Consider the following 23640-nt stretch of genomic DNA (forward strand, 5'->3'; position numbering starts at 1 on the left):
TCTGCTATACACACTGAAAAGAAGCCAGTGTGATAGTGGCGGTCATTGTATCCATCTGTCATTGTCTGGACATGTTAGAAGCAACATTTCAAATAAAATAGAGCAGCGTTTTACAAGTCAGGTACAACTGAAAGTTTTCGACACACTTTCTTCTTTCTTTCTTCTTTTTTTTTCCTTTTATGTTTATCGCTTGCTGTAAAACATTGAAATCAAACACACCGTCACCCTAAGGGCACATCTGTTCACTGTGTGGAATCCAGTCAAACTGAACCAAAGTCTACAGAGAACTTCCAACATGGCATTTGACAGCTTCAAATGGGCTCCAAAGCATGAGCCCTTGCAGGTTGGTGCTCTCAGCTGTCAAGTCATTCCCTTTTTATCCCCACATGACATGAATGCAGCATAAAATGTACTTTAAGCTTTTGACAGCCCACTATTTGAGCTACTATCCTCTCCTCTCACTCGGGCGTCTGCTCTTCCATCTTCCATCTCCCTCTCCCATTCATCCAGTCCACTTGCACTGATGTATTGAGGATTTAATTACAAGTCTCAGCAATCGTTAATCATTGAGAACCCTTGGATCAGTTAAAGTGTGAGGCCACCAAGAGCCTCAGTGACATCAGGTGTTCCTTCGTACCCAGGAGGGAATTCTGGGCCGAATGGATTTCATTAGCATTGAGTAAGACGGCGCTAACGACTGCTAATGGCCTTGCACGCTCATTATCATGGAGATCACGCGTCGCCGTAGACATTTTGCTCCGTTCCCCACCTCTCCTCTTCTCATAAAAACTCATTACTTGAGTCAACCATAAAAATGTCCTCTGTTTAAGTGCCTCATACTCCTCAGCTAGTTAAAACTGCTGTTTTATAATGTGGAATATGTTTATCTAGTGTGAACCGCGTTACGTTTGATGTGCAAATAGTGGCGTGCATATCAAAAAACGGGTTTTAATGAGTCGACTGGGAGGTGTGGTGCGATGGAATGACAGGTTAGGAATATGTAAATGAAATAAGTTGAAGGTCATTGCATGAAAGGTACCATAATGCAGTTGAAAGGGTTTCGTATTTCTTGTTTTCCAACGAATTCACAGTCAAATGATTCTTTAAATACCTGCAGGTTGATGATTTGGAAAGTGCCGTTCTCCATCAGGCTGACGCGGCCGTCATTTCCCAGGATCCTCTGGCCGTCTTTCTCCCACTGGATGCTGGGGATGGGGTTGCCCATGATGTGACAGTGGAGCTGAGCGGTGGAACCGGGCGCCAACGTGTGATTGGCCGGTCCCTGGCGGATGATGGGAGGTACACGGTCTGAAGGGGCTGTAGGGAAGGAGGGCAAAGTCAGATTCTACTTCCATCTCGAGTCCACTTCCATCTCAGTGTGAAGCTTGACCTTTGACCATTCAAATATCAGCAGTCAAACTGAAATTTAAAAGGATTCTCTCAAGAAATTGCAATTTTAACCCTTAAGAGTTCCTGGGGACAGTTCCTGCCATTCTGTTTTTAATTGTTAAGCCATTTTTGGGTGTGTTGAATGAATATAGCTCAAATTTTACAGAGGATACTCATATTTGGTAAACTTCAGAACGGTCATCTCAGTTTCTTAAATTAGCCCAAAATCGCTAAGCTACGCAAAAACTTACTAATATGTTCCTAGCGGCAGAAATCGACATCTTCCCAGAAACAGAAATTTCCAGAATTTCCAAAAATTCAGTATTTGTAATATTTGTCCGTGATATGCAACGTGCACATGCCGCAATGCGGGCATTGCGCGTTAGTATTCCAGGGCCTTTGACAATTTAAGTCCAAGTCGTGAATGGGTTTCCTTTAAGACATTGTTGAGATACTGCATTATGGTTACGGCTGTCAGAGGCATAAAAAACTTGATTGCTATGCAGACATTTACCTGACGTGAAATCCACAACATCCTGCACCACAGTGTTCAATCACAGTATCCATCACAACAGTGTCAGCACAACTATTGGAACAAGTGGAGGAAAACTCACTCTCGAGTCCATTATACACAGTAGCATTTTATCATAATTGTACGAGATTGAGTCACCAAGACAAGCAGCCCCGTTTGAGCAGTCGCCTGTAAAACCGCGTCATATACCGTTGAGCGTGAACTAAAACGTCAACGGCAGAGAACATCCGTCTCTCTGCTCCCCTGGCTCCATTTCGACATGCAAATAGGTGCCATAAGCTGATGCAGCTGCCTCCTATGGCTGATGGGCCATTTGACGAGGTAATAAGTGGACTGTATCTTTTATTTATGACACTTAAAATGTCTTTTCAACAAACACAGCGTTTCTGAACCACCGTGAATCATGTGTTAATAGGTGCTGAAGAATTATTAAATGTTAATACAGTTTCAATTTTAGGCATTTGGCAGTGTTCATGATTCCAGGCACATTATTCTGCTTGTTATGTGGCTTCTTTTGATTTGTTATATTATTACTAATAATTCATGTCCATGACTTCAATACTGCATAAAACTAAAGGTTCTGCTCCATATCTGCAGGTTGTGTGTCGGCCAGAAATCTGACAGATGTCCGATAAACACATGCAGACACATTCCTGTCTGACGTTGGCTTCACAATGCGAACGTTTACTTTTCACTCACAGTTTTATGGAACCCTTTCATGAGCTCATGAAATGGAAAGAACACATGAATAAGTGCTGGATTTGCCTTGTTTACATCAGCGGCACCAAGGCGCTTCACTACACATCACACACACACACGTCCAACATCTGTCCAGCTGCAGCTCGCAGATGTGGACATGTTGAGTAAATAAATGTGATGCCTGACACCGAACCTTCTCCATCACTGGGGAAAACGCGTGGACTTATATGGCCGCTGTGCACGTCTGTACGTCTGTAAGTTCAATCCCCAATGTAAACACTGTGATATGAACACTGCTCAGCTCATAGTGATGGTGAGTTTGGAGTCAAACAAACCCTCGTTAAAAGGATGTGGAAAGAACTGAAGACTGTTTACAGCATAAAGTCAGTTTTCTTTCCCCCTCCCTTTCTTTTCTTCTCTTTACATTACGGTGCGGTGGTAACCACTGGTCCCAAAGCACTCGGCACATAAAACTAGAACATATCATCAACCCTACAGCATAACAATCCCCCCGCAGACGGGGAGCACGGCCTAACATGTATAGTGTGTTGTCGCCGCCGCCGCGATAATAGAGGCTAACCGTAAATATGTAAGAAGTCAACACACAAGTGAGTGCAAACGGAGCCGAACAAAAGCAATGTTTACTCCGCGAATGGGAGCACAGCGGCATATGTCGAGGCCGGGGCTATTTGCATAGAGGCATCACCAGTTGTCTCTTTTTATTACATCAGATAAGGACTCCCACTGTTTGCTCATTTTGAAGGATGGATATTTTCATTTGGGACAGATTTGAAGGGATTGTGAAGCGGACGAGGGTGGGAGGGAGGGAGGAGGGGGATGAGGGGTGCAAATCAGCAGATTGTGTGGAATAATTAATCACATGTGAAGCTGGGGAGAAAGAGGAAATCGGGGGATTTCAGACGCTAAGGTGCTGCATTTAGATAGTATTTTTACTCCAAACACACAGACACAGATTTTTGCATCATCCAGTTTGCAGGGAGGGGGGAAAGTTTCACAGTCGTTTATTTTCAGCCTCGTGGGCATTAATTATTAAACAAGTGGGTAAAACCGGAGTTTGCACGCTGGTTTTCGGTGATAAATGCTAATGACGTACAGTCGTCTGACTGTTTTTCTCCATTATGTATGTGTATATAAACATTGTTCGCACTCATTAAAGGTTCAATCCAGTAATTTTTCACTCTAATGTGAAAGAAAATGCCCTTCGTTAAGCAGTTTTTTTTTCAGAAAACCAATCTTGAAAACTATAGGTGTGATACACATTTGCCTTTGTCACCCAAGCACCCATTTGGTGCACACCCATCCATATGTACATCCAACGGTGCAAATGTACCGTTAGCCATTAACCCGAGCTGAAGCCTCGTATTTTTGTTGTTGTTTTTTTTGTCATCATTATTGCCTTTCAATCTATCCTGGGATGAGCCGGGGCTGGGGGAAGATCCATCTGTTGGCTCCTTTGTCGGCTCATGGATACACGGACGCAAATGTAGGAGAATACGACACTGTTGATACAATCAGCCTCAGAAGGAGGTGGACCCTGAATTGAGACACAGCTGTTGGGACCGATAAGACCAAAAAAACAGGAAGTTTAACCTCATCATATCGACTGGGACCAGCAGCGTTTTTCAAAAAGTCTCCGTTTTGAAAGTGAAGACGCCGGATTTAAATGTAGCAAAAGTGATGTGGTTTATAAGTAGCAGGTACTGCTGTTGATGTAACCTAAATGACTTTGCTGGAAGGGTAATTTTGGCAGTCAACAAACCATACTCTCTATTTTTAACAGTGCATACAGAATAAATCATCAGCAGCATGTCATTTTGAACCAGGACTCTAAAGTTAAACTTTGAGCAAAGCAGTCCAGTCCATTTTCTATTCTCACACTGATGCCATTATTTATTATGTATTTTGGACTTTGTACCACCGGGGTGTGTAATCATGTAAATCCACATGCCACCTTGCCTGTTCTGTGTGTGTTTGTACGTGCGTTTAAACTCACAGCTTTCCACCTCCAGCAGGGCTTTTGTCAGGATGCTGCCAGCCACGTTGATCGCCTGGCAGATGTAGTAGCCAGAGTCTTTGACTTGGACGTCGACGACAGTCAGCTCGCCGCTCAGTGACACAGAGAAGCGACCCGACTGTGAAGGCTCCTGTGAGGGAAACAGCAAGATCTGAGGAAGAAGGGGGACAAAAAAAAAAAAGTTTATTCTGTGCCTTTACTCAGCAGAGCCGATATGAAAAAGAAGAGACTTTCCAGGACCAATTTCTTCAAATTCAAGCACCGAATGTGCCGAGACAGCTTAAGATTGGAGGGCGTCCACTTTTATTGATTTGCAGCACTCTTTGCACAAGTGATTGTCCTTGGGATCTCGGGCAAGTCAGTCTTTGTCATTTTTCTTTTTTGAGCCAGAGATTTTGGAATTTGCATTTGCCAGGAATCACGTAATTTGCTCTCTGTTGCTTTACTCGCTCATTGTTCTGCATGGAATCTCACATCAACGGCGGAGAGAGATGTTTAGTCTACATGTTGAAGCAATGCAGGGTGCATAAAACAGTAGGTCACATTTACCTAAATATCATCTTAACTCCTTTTTTGCACAAAATTCAAGCACTTTCAATGACCCATGTATATTTAGGACATTTTTAAAACTTCAAGGGCCTTAAAAAACCATCAAAATCACAAACTTTCAAGGATTTCACAGACTTGTGTTATCCCTGACAATTATAAGGAGAGGAAAACACTTGATTCAGCACTCAGCTACAACTGCAGAGTGTAAATAAATCTATACTTGACAGTATAGCTTGGCTTATATCGCATTTGTTTTATGTCAAAACCAGACACAGAGGAAATGGCAGCGTTGCTGGTAAAGTTAGACGGCTGCAAACAAGTTAAATAATGCCTGAAAACAAAAAGTAGTGCCCGTGAAATGTGTCCAAAAAACTAAACAAAAAAACAACCTGGTTATTCAGCTGTTTGACAGGATAAAGGCACGATGCCCCCGTCCGCCCCTGCACTGCAGCTCCATACACAAACGCACCCTCAATCAGGTCTGAGAGTATTGTTTGGATGCAGCACAAATAATGTTCCTTTTCTGCTCAAAAACCAACCAAACAAACAACAGAAATCAAGAAAAGTCACGCACAACTTCAAGGTTTTGCCCAAGGACAAAACTTTTTGACCTTCTGATCAGCTTCAGAATCCCTGAAGGCTTTTCCAAACATTTGTTCATCTGTTGTCTGAAAGCCATTCCTGTAAAAAAAAATATCTTACTGGCTTTGACTTCACATGATATTTATTTTGTTCAGTCGCTGATCTCGTATTTCCCGTATTTCAAATCTGTCAGTAGGGAAAATAAACTGAACGATTCTACTGAAACTCGGTCGCCATTCCCAAAACGCTGCCCACATCCGTCCTCTCCTCTCCTCCTCCATGCTTTCTCCTCTTTATCTCTGTCCTCCACTCTTGTTCTCTCACTCCTACACACACACATTCTCAGAGCCTCCTCCAATCTCACCCCCCCCCCCCCCATAATCTGTACCTGGGAGCCATGCTACAGGCACCCACACACTCTCTCGTCAGGCCTTTCAGAGCATTCCAACAGGCTGCTGTGCTTATCGCACACACTCGCTTTCCAACACACACACACACACACGCGCGGAGGCAGCTCTGCATGCACAAACCCACACACATGCACTCGAAGACATACGGGCCTCTGCATACTCATGCTTTGCTGAATAGTATCATGTGTGTTGGATGGTGTGTGTGGGAGTGTGTGTGTGTGTGTGAGTCATCCTGGCATTAAAGTGGTGCAGCTCACAGGGATAAAAGCAAAGCATGACAATGAGGAACATGGCAGCGAGAGGAGCTGCAGGCAGCCAGGCAGGAAGGAAGGAAGGTAAACCAGCTCGTAGTTATAATGCAATTTAGAACTAATTATCTGAAGGGCTCTTTTTCTTTCTTCAGTTTGCTCAATACAAGTGTTTTTGTCCCTTTAATTTATGTTGCATTATGCAAGACGCAGAAACACATAATTAAAATTCAAGAAGGGGAATTTTTCACATCGAGGAGATGATATTAAGAATAATAATACAGAGACCTGATTAGGGACGTGTGTGATTTTTGATTATTCTGAATAGTCTGTTGTCATTTGTCGACTACTTTACACAAAATATAGATTATTACTTTTAATAACGCTGTAAAAATTTAAGCAGGTGGAAAGCTACTGAGTCAAAACCAACAAAGATGTTACACAACATGGTCCATTATTGTGATGATGATTGTCTTTCGCTCTAAGTGTGTTTTCAAAGGCAAGGGTTATTATAAAGAAAACTAGAAAAGCACTCGGAGAGCGCAGACCTCTGCCAAGGCAAAATAGCAATAAAAATAGTGATAGCGTCTACGGATCACGCCCAAAAATGTTATCACTTGTTCCTGGTTAAGTTGCTAATCAAACTCCAGCAAAAACATATAGCTCCTTCGCAGAGGTCAAAAAACAGCCATTGGTGCAAAATCGCCCAAATTGCCCAAAAATGGCCGTTCAGTCCAAGATGGCGGCCTTCCTGTCGGACTTACAGCAAAGTCCTCATTGACTTTTTGGACCGTCCTGACGTGATAAACATGTGCACCAAAAGTCACTTGATGAAAGCTGATTTTTATTTCCATAAGCCCCTCCCACTTCCAATTGCCCTCCTAACCCTAACCCCCAAACTCAGAAATCCTTGAGTATTGTAGTAGGTTCAGGCCCTCAAAAACACAATTTATTTCCTATTACCCTAATTATAGAGTTCCCATAGAGTGTCTTACTTGGCTGCCTTCTTTTTGCCAGAACACGGCGGGCGGAGGGTTTCCTTTGGTGCTGCAGAGGAAGGTTACGGTGCGACTGGGTGCGGTGATCTGGTCCCGAGGCCGAACCACAATCTGAGGAGCCACTGCAAAACAGAAAACACAGACAGAGAGAGACATGATGAAGCTGATCCACTCCACTTGGCAGCAAAACCAGGATGTTTAATTGCAAACCACCGCGATTCAGATAAAATGTTGTTTAACAGCTGGAACCAAAGACGACGTTCGGTTCCTCATGAATAGTTCCGACTCAAACACGACACAAATTTCCTCATTAAGAAAAACAAGCGGAGTACCAGGGGCACGGGTAACGCCAGTAATAGGACGTCGGCTGAGCATTTGTTGCAGTGTTTGTTTTCGGTTGAAAACAATGTTGTCTGCTTCCTGTCGACTTTGAGACAAAGGCGAGAGAGAGAACGGCATAGGAAGGAGCGCGTGCAATCTGGCAGGGGAACTAGAGGGAGCGGCGATAAGGAAAGAAAGGGAGCGAACGAGAGAAACAAAGCTTGATTGTTCCACTTGTTTACCACTCAACAGGTTATCTGCTGTGAGGACAAGTGTTTTCAATCGCCCGATCCACCTCTTCACGTGTCCGCGAAGACATAAATTAATGAGAGTCATGTAAAATTCAACGAGTGTTGAGTATTCCAGACTCATTTTTTTTTTACTGTGTCAATGTCAGATAAAATAAATCTGCGTTTCAACAAGCGTTTAAGCTCTGCATCAGAAGCAATCTGCGTCCAATCAAGTACATGGCGTTCCCTGGCCGATCCGAGTAGTTTTTCTTAGTTTCTGAAAGTATTAATGAGTAACAAGATTGGTGAAAAGTCAGAAAAAGAATTTATGTTATGAGATTGACGATGAGGTGAAATTGAAACTGAAAGCTTCTAATGGTTTCCTTCTCTGCCTGTCCAATAGCAATTTCAGACTTCTTCCTTTTGGGGGCTCAAAAAAAATGCCTGGAAAGTGTGGACAGCAAGCGTACACTAAGCATCATGTATGCATATTTAAAGGAAAACAGGTTACTGTGGATGTAGCCCCAGTTTACCCCCAATTTCTCCTATCCAAAGTAGTTCCAGCTCCTCTATGACCTTGAATTCTTCCGTGGGTACAGATGCTTATTAGTTAAGCTAAGGCCCATAACGATCGATAGCCTTCGTTTGACAGAAGAGCCTATAAGAAAAGGTCAGCCCAGAACCCAGAGGAGCCAAAACTTGGGGATTGTGGTTCACCTTTCTGATCCCAAGCGCCGGGCTAATCAGACGTCTCTGGACATTGGATCAGCAGGGAGGGAAGGGGAGGGGAGGGTATCAAATAATGTGACACACACACACACACATGCAAATCTCTGATTTCTATTGATTCTGTTGCAAGTAACCGGCTTCCCTCCATACAGAGGGACGGTGAGAATGCATAATGCACCAGGCCTAATTGATTTCTCATCCCCCCACCTGATCTCCTGCATCTCTTTCATTCTCAGTCTCAATTTGCGTCACGAAAAAACTGAGACATAACGCAAAATAGAATTAAAAATCCTGAAAATGAACAACCTTAAGAGGCTGCATTAACGTAAAGCACAATTTACTCCACGCAGCAACATCATAGCTTTATTTCTATCTATCCGTCGACCTCAAGCACACTGACTTTGGCAAATGTTTTGCTGACATTAGTTTCCCCCCCCCCCCAGAGGAGGTTTTTTTTTTGTTAGGATGGTTATAGTTCACTTGAGGAAAGAACGGCTTGGAAACCAAGATAAACAAGGTGGAGGGGTCCAAGTCAGCACAAAAAAAAAAGGAAGAATATGAAGTAGTCGAATTTTTCTCTGATATAAAATGATGGTTTTAGAGTCTGACAAGGGACTGAGTTCCCCCCCCAAACTGCTCAATCTCTGACACTGATTGCCTGCTTCTTGTAATCGCTCATTTCTGATGCACGCACATGCTGAATTTCATGAATTTCAAACCTTGCCCTCCCTTTGGGAATTACTGCACTATTTCCTTTTGTAATGGCTGCTTTCACCGCGGCCCCATCGCACAGCAGGAGGGGGACCTCTGTGCGTCAGCTGTGGGTTTGGATCTCAGCTGAGGTGGACGAGGTCACCTTCTGAGATCAAACCGGGTAGCCCTCGTTTAACCCTAAAGGTCAAAGTCTGGCAGGCTTCGGGAAACAGTTTAGGTCCTCGTCAGGCAAGATTTCCACACCTTTTTATGCAGTCCTCTATTTTAGGGAAGGCACAATTGTGGAAATAGGACTTTCAACCTCTCAAAAACCTGTTTTCTTTTGGTACAAGGAACTTTCTTATCTCTCTAATACTACATTTACGAATGGCACCTGGTATGAGCCTAACTGATGTCTTTCTTAAGCCACTTTAAGACACAAATTGGGTCTAGACATCAAGGAAATGTGTTCATATTTGACTAAATTAAGGTAAAACGGATGTAAAAAAAAGAAAAAGACGCCGCGCCGCGACAACCTGCCAAACAAGCCGTATGTCAACACTTCCGCTCTCGCGTCTGACGCGACGTCACAACTTCGACCCACATTCGGTGAAAGATTCAGGTTATTATTAAAATGTCATGTTGGTGCACTGGCGCGTCTGGAGAGCAACTGTGTTCAATGCGAGGAGGCAAGCCGACACGTTGCCCCGAGGCTGTAATAAATAATTAGCAGTAATAGGTGCACTCGGTGTGACACAGCGCTCTGGATTTAAGGCAGGGGGGGGAAACATGGGACAGAAGGAATCTGGTAGCTGAAAAGCTGAAATCTACATCGGTAAATAAAACGTGCCTGCATGAATTCAGTGTTTAGTGTCATTTAGCTTTCAGGGCTAACTCTCTGCTCCTATACTTTTCCAGAAATGATAGAAAATGACGCCATCTATGAACTGTTTTAGGGCTCACATGCAACCAAAATATACCCAATCCACATTTGCCCAAACTCATGCTCAACAAAGGCTTAAAGTCAATAATAGGAAATGACAAAAAGGCAACCCTTGAAATGGTGATGGCACATGATCTACAGGAGCCAGACTCAAGGAGGTAAAGTGATTTAAGTCTAAATAAATAAAGAAAAGTCGTTCAAATAGGGTTTCATTAAGGGATAATAAGTCTCTGGAAAGTCTTTACCAGAGTCTGAGATCATGTCACACGACGCGGTGAACACGCCAAGAGCTGAGGCAAAAATAGTCGAGCATTGCAACTTCATTTTTTTTCCTCATTGCTTTTATGATAAGAACTGTCAGGCTGAAGGAGGAGGAGAGTCTGGGTCTGAGTGTGAAGTGCTGGGTCTCTTTAAATATTTGTGTGTGTGTGTGTGTGTGTGTGTGTGTGTAAGGAGAACCAGATGCTGTCTTCAAGATGAGAAAACTTTTTTTTTTCCCAGAGTAAAAGATATTTAAAGTGAGTTTTGGAGTGTTGTTCAGGATAAGAGTTTTACAAGGTGAGGGTTCACATCGAGCTATGGTGAATATTTGCTTGTGGGCTAGGGAGAATGGTTATATTGACTTTTACTGGATACCAGATATGGTCATTATCACGTCAGTAGCCTTATTTATATTGCAAAAGTGTCATTTTTGCAGCCCAGAACTCTAATAAGTATGCTCTTTTTGCATGGTTAGGCAAATAATAATCATAATATGAATATTAAAATAACTGCACCCAGGAGACGAGGTGAACCCAACATGGCCCGCTCTCTTCCATGTGCACGAGGTACGTTGTTGGACAATGTAAACACAGTAAATATTTCTTTGTCGACTGCTCCGTGTGGGCCATGTATAAACAAGCGAGTGGCAGACTGAGAAATGGACCGATTGGCCAGCGACAGCAGGCCTTTTTTGGCACCGTGACAAACTAATGGATGACTACAAGAATGATATGAACCGCTAAATCAAAAGTGTACCAAAGAGTGACGTTAAAAACAGGGCTTTTTGTGCTGCTCTTTGTGTGTGTGTTCTCCCTCTGAGAACCTGAAACAAGGAGCAGACTGTTATACTTAAATGGAGCCAAGTTTCCATGATGCGTTTGTGCTGTTGTGCAAAAATGGTGAAGATGATTGAAGCCGACAGCATCTTCAAGTTAAGCTCAGTAAGAACTTAAGTGTAAAAAAACGTGACACTTTAAGGGTAAAGCGCAATTCAAATAGTGTTGAGAAATATTTTGGGTGTGCAGCTGAAATACAAATAATTTGATGCCTTTTCTCAGCAAATTTGCACCTGTTTTTCTTTAGTTATTACCAGTGTGTTGAGAAACTAATGTGTTTCAGTGTCTGTACGGAAACATCTGTTCACATCCTTATGCCAAATCAGCTGAGCACGTTTGGGAAAAACAGTTTATGGCAAGATTTTTTTTTGGTCTTGTGTAATGATTCCTCAAGCAAAGAGTCGACTTTGTTGAAATGTACCTCATCTATAGTCTTAGCGCTTTATCCTCTGGGTGGGTCACTGAAACAATTACTCAATGAATTGATTATTAATTTTGATTATGATATGAATCGTCACGATTTGAAGCTTTTTTCATGATTTCTGATTGTTTCAGCTTCATAAAAGTGAATATTTTCTGGTTTCTTTGCTCCATATTAAAAAAACAATTATTAAAGGTGCATTATGTAATAAATCTAAAGCAACTGACCATAAAATCCTCCTAATATGTCACAGAGACTCAGGAATAATGTTCATATAACAAACTGAACTCACCAACAACAACAGTACAGCCATATTTAATATAAAATATTTGCATTAAAAAAAAATATTTGCAAATCATGGTTATGTTTTGAAATCATGTTTTGGCATGTGGCGCCACCTACCGCCGTCTACCAATCATTGCAGTCAGTAGAGTCTCAGCTGCCGAGCGACCACGGGTTGCCAGTTATGTCAGAAAAACGAAACCTAAAAGACCTCGGTATTTTGAATTTCAATGTAGTAACCGTTTTTGGCCACATTCTTACATATGGCACCTTTAAAAATGTTGGTTTGTAGAGAAAAACAAGAAATTCGAGAACATAATTTTTTACTGCTTTCTGACATTTTATGGACCAAAGGTTCTTCAACAAGGGCTGAGGTTCTACCTGGAACCATTTGCTTCAGAAAAACCCTTTCCCAAGAAAAGGTTTTTGGTAACGCTAATGGTTCCAGGAAGAACCATTTTCATCCAGAGGACCCTTTAAAACCCCTTTCCTGAATAAAGGGTTTTAAAAGGGTTCCAGGTAGAACCTTCTTATGAGGACAAACCGAAGAACCTTATATGGTTCTACTTAGCACTTTTATTTCTAAGAGTGTACATTTGAGAATATCTTAAATAAATGCTGATAAATCAGTTGGTTCAGGTTAATTTATTAGAATCAATTTCACCTACCATAAAACTAGCTTTTAAAACCATTAAACACTTTTAATATAGTGAACAGTTAATGGTGCCATATGTAAGAATGTGGCCAAAAACAGTTACTACATTCAAATTCAAAATACCGAGGTCTCTTAGGTTTTGTTTTCTGATGTAACTGGCAACCCGTGGTTGCTCAGCAGCAGAGACTCTACTCACTGCAATGGTTGGTAGATGGCGGTAGGGGGCGCCACATGCCAAAACATGATTTCAAAACATAAACATGATTTGCAGTCTGCAAAAAAAAATGTTTTCATGCAAATATTTTGGCTGTACTGTTGTTGTTGGTGAGTTCAGTTTGTTATATGAACATTATTCCTGAGTCTCTGTGACATATTAGGAGGATTTCATGGCCAGTTGCTTTAGATTTATTACATAATGCACCTTTAATAATAAGCTGAATCATCTCAATTAAACTGTAGTTACACAACTCTTGCTAAATTGGACAAACTCAACTAGCAGAGTTGCTTAATACTTAAATATATCATGTGGAAATACTTTCCATGAAGCTTTTATTTTACTTTTTATTGAGCTTTTTTGTGTGTGTGTGTGTCCCATTGCCCCACCCAAACACTTGACGTGTGATTTGCACCGACATACTGAAGCGATCACACACACGCGCGCGCCGTTCCAGCTCCTCAGGGGCCTTTATGTGACAGGCAGCTGTCACAGTCCCACGCTGATGCAGACAATGTGTTTCAAAACACTTTCGCTTGAACAAACACATTCTCACACTGCCGTTGCTATTCCTGCCGCACAGGTCTCCGGCTCCGTCGTCTGACGTCGCACCTCCTCCTCCACCATAAACTGTTTTTCCTCAACTGTTTCCACTCTGAAAGGATGATTGAGGAGGCGGTGATTTTATTTCCTTGGCATAACCATAATTCATTTAAAGGTTTTATTTAATTTGGAGGTGGTCCTTTGGGCTCAGAACCTCGACCTATTTTGTCCAACATCAATATATCAGCTGAAGCTCTGGAACAGCTTTAAATAGACAAGGAATAAGTTATAAAAACGGCACTGTTTATAAAGCCAGGGCCCCTCTTGGTGCCACATGGAGAAGTCTAACCTTCCCACAGGGCAAATTAAATTTGAAAAGATGTTTAACAAAATCCTGCGTAAAATCTGCGGTTGCACTTGCTGACGTCTTTCCTGAGTCCCAAACCAGCTTGAAGGAACAGCTCTGGAAGGGTAATGACCTCAGTTAATCTATCAAGTCATCAAGGCGTACGATATATCTGAAAAATGGCACATTTTAGGAGTAGAAATATAATAAGAGCGCAGTTACTGTACTGTAAGTGCAACCTCAACCAGTTAAGTTTTTGGGATGGTTCTCCTCCCCCCCCTGCTGTGACAGATATTGGTGCGCCCCAGTTTAATTGACCTCTTTAGGCTCAGTCCTTGTCGGCCTCGATTTGCTTGTGTGACCAGTGTCAAGTGGAAATTGTGACTGCACCAGAAGAAGAAATGAAAGTGAAGGAAAGTGTTATATCTTCTTTTTTGCCTCTCACGTACATCAATATACCACACGTTTTCAAATTTTTGGGGATATTTTCAATCCTTTTTTTTCTCTGGGTAATGCATATTTTTCATATTACATGTATGTAAGGTCTTCTTACAGCTTATTTAAATCTTTTTAACTGTCTGAAAAAGCATTATTTTTTCGCCATAATATGCTGATTTTACAATGACTGCACAGTCAAGTCATGTCTGCGCTTTGATTTTTCGGATTTTTCACTTGTTATGAAGATTCAATGTGACTTTAAAAAGGGTTCTACGTTGGTGTGGAACATAATTTGAGTTGTGTTATTCGTAAAAATGGAGAAAATGGTGTAAAATGTCACTTTTTTTGTCATTCAAAGGGAACAAGAACATATCCAGGAAGCTGAAATCAAAGAATGACACAACAACTCAAACTAATTCATCAAAATAATCAAAATAATTGGTGGTAACTGTTGGACTAATAACCAATTAGTCGATAAGTCTCTGTTTTTTGACGTTAGACAAACACCAATTGATATTTTCCACCACTGTCTGACATTTTGTGGCTTTAACAACTTACTGACAATCTTAGGAAATTGAAAAATAACTGACATGTAATCATTAGTTGCACCCCCGCTGTCTACGGATCTGTGAATAAATTCCGAGGTGAAAGGGAGGGAATTATTCGGTGAAGGCCTCGAGCTCCTTTGCACGTTATAAACACTGCTCCAGACCCACAGCCTAATAAGACTACTCTTTGTTGTGTTACCTCATCTATTTATTGATCCATTCATGAAACCCATCACTCACACTCCGCCCCTCTTTTTTGTTCCTGTGACACGGAAACAGAAACAGCTCGTTCCTGTAGACACCTGTGAGAAAGTGCAGCTCCCAGGAATGCCAATGAAAAGCTGAGGCGGATTAGATTCTTCGCCAAAGAAGAACGATGTGCTGTGTTTTAAACGGTCAGAACATGTGGAAAAGATCCCCGATATTGCATCACAAACAATGGTGTGTTGTGTTTTAGCTGCGGGGGTCTCTCTCTCTCTCTCTCTCTCTCTCTCTCTCTCTCTGCTGGGGAAGAAAGACGATATAAAACGGCTGTTTTTTCCACGAAGAGAAAATAAAAATCGCCACAGAACGTGTGATGAATCAGCGTAGGACTGCAACGCCGTAATGTTCTTTTCATTTATTTTACAGTGCGGGAGATATTTAAGGCTTTATTCGTGTGTTTTCTTTTGCTTTATCTATACGGGGGGTGTTTATGTACTAAATTGAAGATGCATGGCATTGATGGAAGGCTTTTTCCTTTGTGGTAATGGACGCGAGGTGATCAAAAGCCGACTCTGCGTGTCTCCAGAGGCACTTAAACACTAATTGTCTATCCTCTACTTAAAAATGGTTAAATAGGCGAGAGTGGAAGTGGTAATTATGTCTCAACCAAGGCAACCATAACTAAGCATGATATATTGATGACGGTCTGATTTAACGACTCGCTCGGAACAACGGCTTTTATGCATGGAGTTTGCATGTTCTCCATGTGTGTGCGTGGGTTTTCCCCAGGTTCTCTGGTTTCCTTCAGTTCAGAAACATGCAGATTTGGGGATTAGGCAAATTGGACGCTCTAAATTGACCGTGTGAGAGTGAAGGGACCCCCCCGGAGACCCTCATGTGGAGGATAAAGCTGTTTCAGATGGTATAACACCATAATATATGGGATATAGACGAAGGTCCATTAGGAAACTTAACAATTAAACTTTGCATAACTTCACAGCAGCGAGCTAAAAGTCACAACTTGTGAACTCAGAGCTTTTAGCGACGTTATGAATATGACATGAAATCTCTACCACAAAAAGTAATGAGTCAGGTGCTGTTTTGCATGCTGATTTGAATAAAAAGGCTAAAAATTAAAATTATAAATTACAAAATGGTGATTATTCACCAGTTCTGAAGTGTGTCTGACCTCAGGGGGGGGAATGTGTGGTAGTCAACCCAAAGCATATTCCGACACATTAACATTCAAAGTCATGGAAGCAGATTGGCAATGAAGGGCTAACTTTAGGAGCTCTAGAAGAAGAATGACATTTAGGATGATAAATAAGGCCCTGTTTTTTGTTTTCTGACCAAAAATGACCAAAATTTGCTTCTAACAATTGCTGGAAATATTTAAAATTATATATACTATACATAAATATATATATCTCATGTGGGTTAATCATCTCTCTCTTTCTGACACACATGCACATGCAACAGTGGGATGAAATGGAATACTCACTGGACGCGCCGACTGCGATAGAGCGATGCGGAAAGAGAGGGAAGAGAGGTGGAAAAGAAACAAAAAAAAGGAACAGAAACAAAAAGGATGAATGAGAATGAGATGATGAACAGTGATATTAGATGAAATACAAGACAAGACATTTTAGAAGCAGCTCAGCCACTCAGCTCTATCTCAAGGAGTAGTGAATGATTTTTAGGTGAATTGTTATGAGGTGAATTGATGGAGGACGGATGAATTGTTTGGATTAACGGTGAAAAAAAGTGGTGTTTTGTCACTTGAGTGAGTGAGCGGGTGTTATTCCAACCACCCGAAAAAAACTACAGCTGCACTCACCCACCCACAAACTATTTCCATTTGTCGAGCAGATGTTGCTGCGGGAACAAAAATGTGACTTCACGTATAAAGTGCGCGCGTGTCTGCTTTCGTGTCTGTTAATTGGCGCTTGCGCGTACATACGGCACGCGAGCGCAAAACGTGTTGACAGATGTCAGAAGTGTCTGTGCAGACAGAGGAAGGCCTGACTTGATGCGGAGAGTACAACTATAAATATTCTCTTTTATCATCACAAATGGCAGATTTCTCATTTCCGGGGCCACGTCTCTTCAAGGGACTGACTTTATTCTAATGCAATTTCGGTGCTTTTTGATCTCGGCTCTGCCTCCAGAGGGATGACGAGGCGAGGCGAGGAGAGGAGAGCGCTCGGAAAAAAGAAACTTTAAGTCCATTTTTTTCCACTTTTCCTCTTTTATGCTGTGAGTTCACAGCACGCAGCCACTGTGTCTGTCTTCTAATAGGCAACATTAACAAGTCTTAACACTTTCATAATAACGCTCCATGTCCAATTCTTTGAAAAAATGAGTCGGAGAACATGGAGAACATGTTGACTCGATAGTGTTTTAATTTTTTTTCCCCCCCATGCGAGCGACCAATTAATCAGAAGACAGACATTTTAATGACAGAGCATGCCGGCTGATGAGCTGTGAGCATTGTGTGATGAGTCAGAGCAAAACCGTCCATCTGTGCAAATTATTTACTCATGAAATCAGCGTGAAAACTTTTTATCACTTGAAAAAGATCCTGCCAAAGCTGCACAAACAGCTCTCGTTTTCCTTTATTAGGAAAATGACCGTGTACCGTACTCTTTTATGTTTTCATAGACACAAAGAAGAGAGAACATCTCTCCAATTGTTAACACCTACGTAAACCTACATGAGCACATTTACCGTTGTCCTTCTGGACCACGGAGTGAACTGAAACGTCTTACCGTGCACTTGCAGGGTTCCCGACGCCTCGGCTTTGCCCACGCTGTTCTCCGACACGCACGTGTAGGTGCCCTCGTCGTCGGCTCGCACCTGCGTCAGGCGCAGACTGCTGTCACTGCGGATGTCAAATCTGGGAAAAAAAACAAAAAAAACTAAACTGAAAACTCATGGTGTGTTACATCTCCCAGCACCTACTGTGATAAATACCTTTTTTTTTCTTTTTTAAATATTCCATAAAGTAAAGAGGCGACATCAATGCAGCTCATGCACATGGAAACTGACGGGCCCGACTGAGCCTCTGTGCCTGCACAGATGATCTGACTCCTGCTGACAACATGGGAACAGTTTCCCCTGTTTCCCCTGAGGGATCATTAATGATTCAGCAAATCAAATCCACAAAGTGTGTAAAGAGTGTCACCTGATACAGGAAGGAGTATCACGACGGTGAGAACTCCTGTCTGGCAGTGCAGGAGGCTCAAAGGGCAGCTGTTTAACATACTATTATATATACTGTTTGTGTTTCTCTACGCGCTTCTGTGGCACCATTCTGGAGATAACTTTTCATTTCACCCAAGTAAATCAAAAGTTCTTTTTACTTTTTGCCATGAAACAACAACTGCACTACTTGTACTTACTAAATAACACCCTGGTGCCCAGTTTCTAGTCCTAGTTTAATGTTACAGCCACTGCATCATGCAGAAGCGGAGGAGAATACACAAGTCTTTTGTTTCCGTCGTACCTGCCGCGAGGCAACTCTCCCTCCTCTCTCCGCCAGCGGACCGTCGGAGTCGGGTCTCCGTGCACCTCGCAGAAGAAGTCCACCGTGTCGTCCGCCAGAACCACCTGGTTCACCGGCTGCTTGATGAACATCGGTCTCTCTGGATTGAGACGGAGACGGGGAGAATGAGGATTACGACAAATTGCAGTTTTGACTCTTTTTGGACTTGTCAGCAGTTTGTAATGGCACTGCTCACGTCATGTTGGAGTTGGAGCTAATAAAAAATGTACAACGCCTGATATTAATTGCTCAAATTACTGCAGCAAGGAAAACACAGACATTATGATGTGTGAAGTGACTGGGACTGAAGGGCGGGGGCGAGTATCTGTGCTGGTTAAGACGCTGAGAGACATGGACATAACAACAACAACAAGCTTTCTAATTTTTCAACTTCTCAAATGTGAATATTTTCTGGTTTCTTTGCTCCATTTGACAAAGAAATCATTAAAACTGGAATCATTTTGGATTGTGGACAAACACAGACAAGAATAGAACATCATTATTTCCAGGTTTGGGAAACACAGATCAACATTTTTCATTTCATTTTCTGACATTTTTATTACAATACTTAGTTGCAGCCCTATATGCTACCAAACAGACCAATCACAGCGGTCTGTGACATGTGGTTCTATTTCTTGATGCCGTGCAGATTGGGCCATGGCACAGGTTTCACCTCCACTCTCTCTCTGGGGACACAGACCCTTGTTTAAATATGAATGGAACTGAGGGCATGTACAGTACAAACATGCGGAATAACAAATCAGGTTTTCAGGGAGGGGGGGGGGGGCATGTGGTAAGTATGACCTGAACCTTTATCATGTTGCTGAAGCAACAGTGCTGCGATGCACCAGCACGCAATCCTTCTGGTCTATTTTCTCTGAGCAAATCTGACCAGAAAACCTAAAAGATCTATTGTAAAAGTCTAAAAGCTCAGATTTTGATACAGTAAATAATAACATATGTATCCCATTCCTTACACATGCTCACATTCTTATGAAACCCTACACAAATCATGAACATCAGCATTTATCATGAAATCCATCAAACAGGCAATTAGACAGTTGAAGTAGCAATTACATGAATGGGAGATTCAATCCACCAGTGCTGTCCAGAGAAACAAATATAAATTGTAAGCCTGTACATCTCGATCATAATAAATTGCAATAGCCGGTGCATATATGTGACGGTTATTATCTTGCAAAATTCCCAGATGGCAGGAATACTGCATGGAAGGGGGAGAGGGGGAGATGGACGTCAGGCCATGCATTTTCTGCAACTATAATTTGAAAAATTGAGTGTTTCACACTGGGTTTAGGTGTACTGTTGTGCCACAGTGTGCAGATGGAACAGCATCTGTGCGGTGGCAAAGATGTGTGTGTGGGGGGGGGGGGTTGGTGGGATTGGAAAGAAAATAATAAATTTTCTATCCGTTCTGTGGGATCAATAGAATCTTTGAGACAGCGAACGCTGCTGCTGTTGTGCTGCTCGGTGGTGTTGAGTGCGAAGAAGGGATTCAGAGAGGAGGAAAGAAGACGAGAGGTCAAGAGAGCAAAGCAAAAGGGCAGCAGAGAGCAGAACATTCATCTTCTCTTCCGACAACGTTGGCTGAAAGAATGAACGAGCAGACGAGGGAAAATGAATCCGGAAACAGCGGATATGTGTGTTTTTGACAGGCTTCTCTGTCAAAAATCACTGAATTTACCATGAATTACAGAAGATTATTATGATTTCAGTCCAAATTAAGATAAGTTCACATTTTATTTTCAGCCCTAGGCCCAAATAAAAAAATCAACAATATAGATATTAGGCAATTTACATTGTGAGACTTTAAAAATAAACACAATTTAATTGGGATTCAAGACTATGATTTTATATACATTGCACCAAAGTTGATTCAATCCAACTGTGACTCACCGAACACCACAAGCTCAGCAGGATCGCTGTCCTTCTCTCCGACCATGTTGGTGCCGACACACACGTACATGCCCGCGTCGCTCTTCCTGGTGTTGGAAATCATCAGCTTTCCTCCCCGGATCTGAAAAAAAATGTCACGTAAGGAAGGAAGGGGAAGATGGATAAACAGGTGTGAAGAGGAGGAGGAGGGAGAAAAAAAAGACAAATGGAAAGAGGTTGGGGAAAAGGATATTGGGGCATGTTAGTCGAGGGAGAAGCCACTCCATCATTTTCAGTGTTTGTCGTGACAGATGGCTCATCTGCTCCGCACTTACACTGTTTGACAATAGGTCTAGCTGCGGGCCAATCGCCATAGAAACACCACCTTCCACTGCTCAGTGTGTAAGTTTGAAGATCCAATTATTCTTTTGTTTATCGAAAGGCGTACTCTGTGCATACAACATACATTTACCTCCATATAAGAGGCACACATTATTGCAATCCTGATGTTGTTGCAGTAGTTGTTTCTCCATTATTTGTTCTTTAACGGCAATCAATGTGCAGCACTGCTTTTTCAAATATCGGACGTGACGGAACGAGATTGGTTTTTAATCAATGAACTCATCAATAATCCAAACCTGTTGTCTTCCATCAGCTATAACAGACATTAACTGGCGGTAAGAGGGCGTCCAAGGTTTGATTTGGACAAAAACACTAATGTGGAACAAAATTGAATGATCTCAAGATCTCTAAAGTTAAACTTATGAATCTTTTGTATCTATAATAATACACATTCCAGAGTAACAGCTAAAGGCATTATGGGAAAACCTCTCTTTACGAGCAGAGGAAGCCACCGGTCCCCAAAACAAACATCACAACACATTGGAAGAGCAACTTGAGAATGAACTAATGAACCTAAGAACAGTTCTGCAGGTCGATGTTTTGCAGGTTATTTGGTTCACTTGTTTGTTTTCAACAAATGGGTGCACATCCTTGAAAAAAGTACTTTAACCCTTGATAAAATATCTCTAGACTCGACTTACAGTGATCCTCTCATCTCGATCGTTGACCCGGATGTTGTTTCTCTTCCAGGAGATGGTCGGCTCGGGGTGGCCTCTGGGGGGGATGCACTCCATGACAGCCGGCTCACCAGCTGCTACCACCACATCACTGGGAGTCTGACGGAAGTCGTCTCTCAGAACTGGGCGGGGAAAAGAGCAAAAGATGCGGGGGGGGGGGGTTAGAATCGTCAGGAAGCTCCACATTGACAATGTTATCTGGAGTAATCTTAGTAAACATTTTTAGCCCAGCATCGACGCCAAACTAAGGCTCAAACTAACAGAGATGACACTGTACGACTGGCTTTAACATCGTGTGCATGTGTCCCTGTGGGTCTTCATTGACTTACTGTCATGTGTGCGGCATCACAGCGCATCAATAATGAAAGCTCTTGTAGCTGTCGACCACAAAGTAAATGAATTATTCAATGCGATTACACACACACACACACACAAACGTGCACGCTCACATGCATTAATGTGCGGTCAAATAAACAAAGTCGCCATTGAAACATCTCCATCGAGAGAAATCCACTGGCAGAAACCACTCCGAATACCATTTTTTTTGCTTCCACTGAGCTTGTAACCTGAAGGTATTGCTATTTTCCCCTTTTTTTAAACATCTCATTTAAGTCTCCGGAGCTCCGTGACCTCTCAGGTTACAGGTGTGGTGGAAGGTTTTTGTAGATTAAAATGACTGAGCACTGTGGTCTACAGGGAAGAGGTCAATACAATTGCAGGCCTGCAGGCGACGGGGTCCAGCTCGGGGGATTTATGGAGGGGATAAACCTATGAGAAGGTTTGAGTGGCATTCTTATCCAGCCTAAGCAGCATCTCCTCAAAAGACTCCGTCGAACCGATCTGCAGGGCGAAACCTCAATTCAGCCAACCTCTCCTATGTGCATTGGAGAAACTTTCAAAGTCAAGCAGCAACTCCGTTTGAAGCGATGGGCGGATGTGAGATTTGGGGGCATCAAAGAGATGACGGATGATTAATTGATGCACGGGCTGACTTGCATGTCTGTCTAACTGATAATATCAATAAGTCATAGGGATATTATGATATTCAACTCCAGTCTTGACTCCAATTGCTCCTGAGTGAGAAAGGGATCTGCAAAAAAAAAATCCATTCCCTCACCTCAGAAGACCAAGTCATGACAGACTGGTACATACAGTAACTTTTCTGTCAAAGCACAAGCTTGGGCAAACCAATACTGACTTCACAAAATGTGATTTTTTTTTTTTCTTTTGCAGTTCATTATTATGCACCATTCGCTGACATTTGAAATAAATCCCCATCAAAACAATCAGGGCTTTCACCATATGTTTCACCAGCACAGAAAAGGTTCTTCTTGAGGCAAACGTGTGTTTTTTCCTCCATTTCATTTGTCCCGATATTTCAACAACACCTGGGCAAGAAAAAAATCCTCGACCCTCGAGGACCGAATAAACAAACACTCGGATAAAATATGGTTTGTTATTGCACCGGAATATTGGAGCGTAAAACATCTAAATGCTCGTAGGAGTTTCAGTGGCAAACGTTTACCTCGTCCACATAATTTTATGTGCGCTTTAGATATATATACATGTTGTTATGGGTGGGTATGCACACAAGTGTGTTCTGTGTGTGTGTCCGTGTCACCACCAATGTCGCTATAATGTCACAGGCCAGCGGGAAAGGGTCACTGCCTCATCTGATTAATAGCACACCTCCTTTAATGACGCCACCCACAGGCCAACAAAGCCTCAGGATATTAAAATGATTATCACCCTACATATATCCATCCATCCATCCGTCCATCCTCACTTACACTCAGGACTTCTTTATCTCAAAATACCCTGGCCCTGTGTGAAAAATGCTTCGTACCTTAGTGTCAGGGTGTGTGTGTGTGTGTGTGTGTGTGTGTGTGTGTGTGTGTGTGTGTGTGTGTGTGTGCACCACAAAGGCTCATTTCTCTTGTTGTCACGATAGCGTGGCGTCCTCCTCCCTGAGTGAGATCGAGCAGGGTGGGTGGGTGTTTGGGTTGTGTGTGTGTATG

General features: G+C 42.4%; 1 protein-coding gene across 1 annotated transcript in view; it reads right to left on the minus strand.

Moving 5' to 3' along the window:
• The window catches only part of robo3 (roundabout, axon guidance receptor, homolog 3), a gene marked incomplete at its 5' end in the record, with an annotated part of 163473 nt that overhangs the window by 24016 nt on the left and 115817 nt on the right, over positions 1-23640 (minus strand). Inside the window, 7 exons of the mRNA XM_083910290.1 lie at positions 1112-1317; positions 4635-4806; positions 7440-7564; positions 17875-18002; positions 18612-18750; positions 20565-20685; positions 21587-21744. Coding sequence (XP_083766416.1) covers positions 1112-1317; positions 4635-4806; positions 7440-7564; positions 17875-18002; positions 18612-18750; positions 20565-20685; positions 21587-21744 — 1049 coding nt within the window. The remainder of the gene's footprint in view (positions 1-1111; positions 1318-4634; positions 4807-7439; positions 7565-17874; positions 18003-18611; positions 18751-20564; positions 20686-21586; positions 21745-23640) is intronic.

The sequence above is a fragment of the Microchirus variegatus genome (genome assembly GCF_963457635.1).
Source record: "Microchirus variegatus genome assembly, chromosome: 2".
Classification (NCBI taxonomy): Eukaryota; Metazoa; Chordata; class Actinopteri; order Pleuronectiformes; family Soleidae; genus Microchirus; species Microchirus variegatus.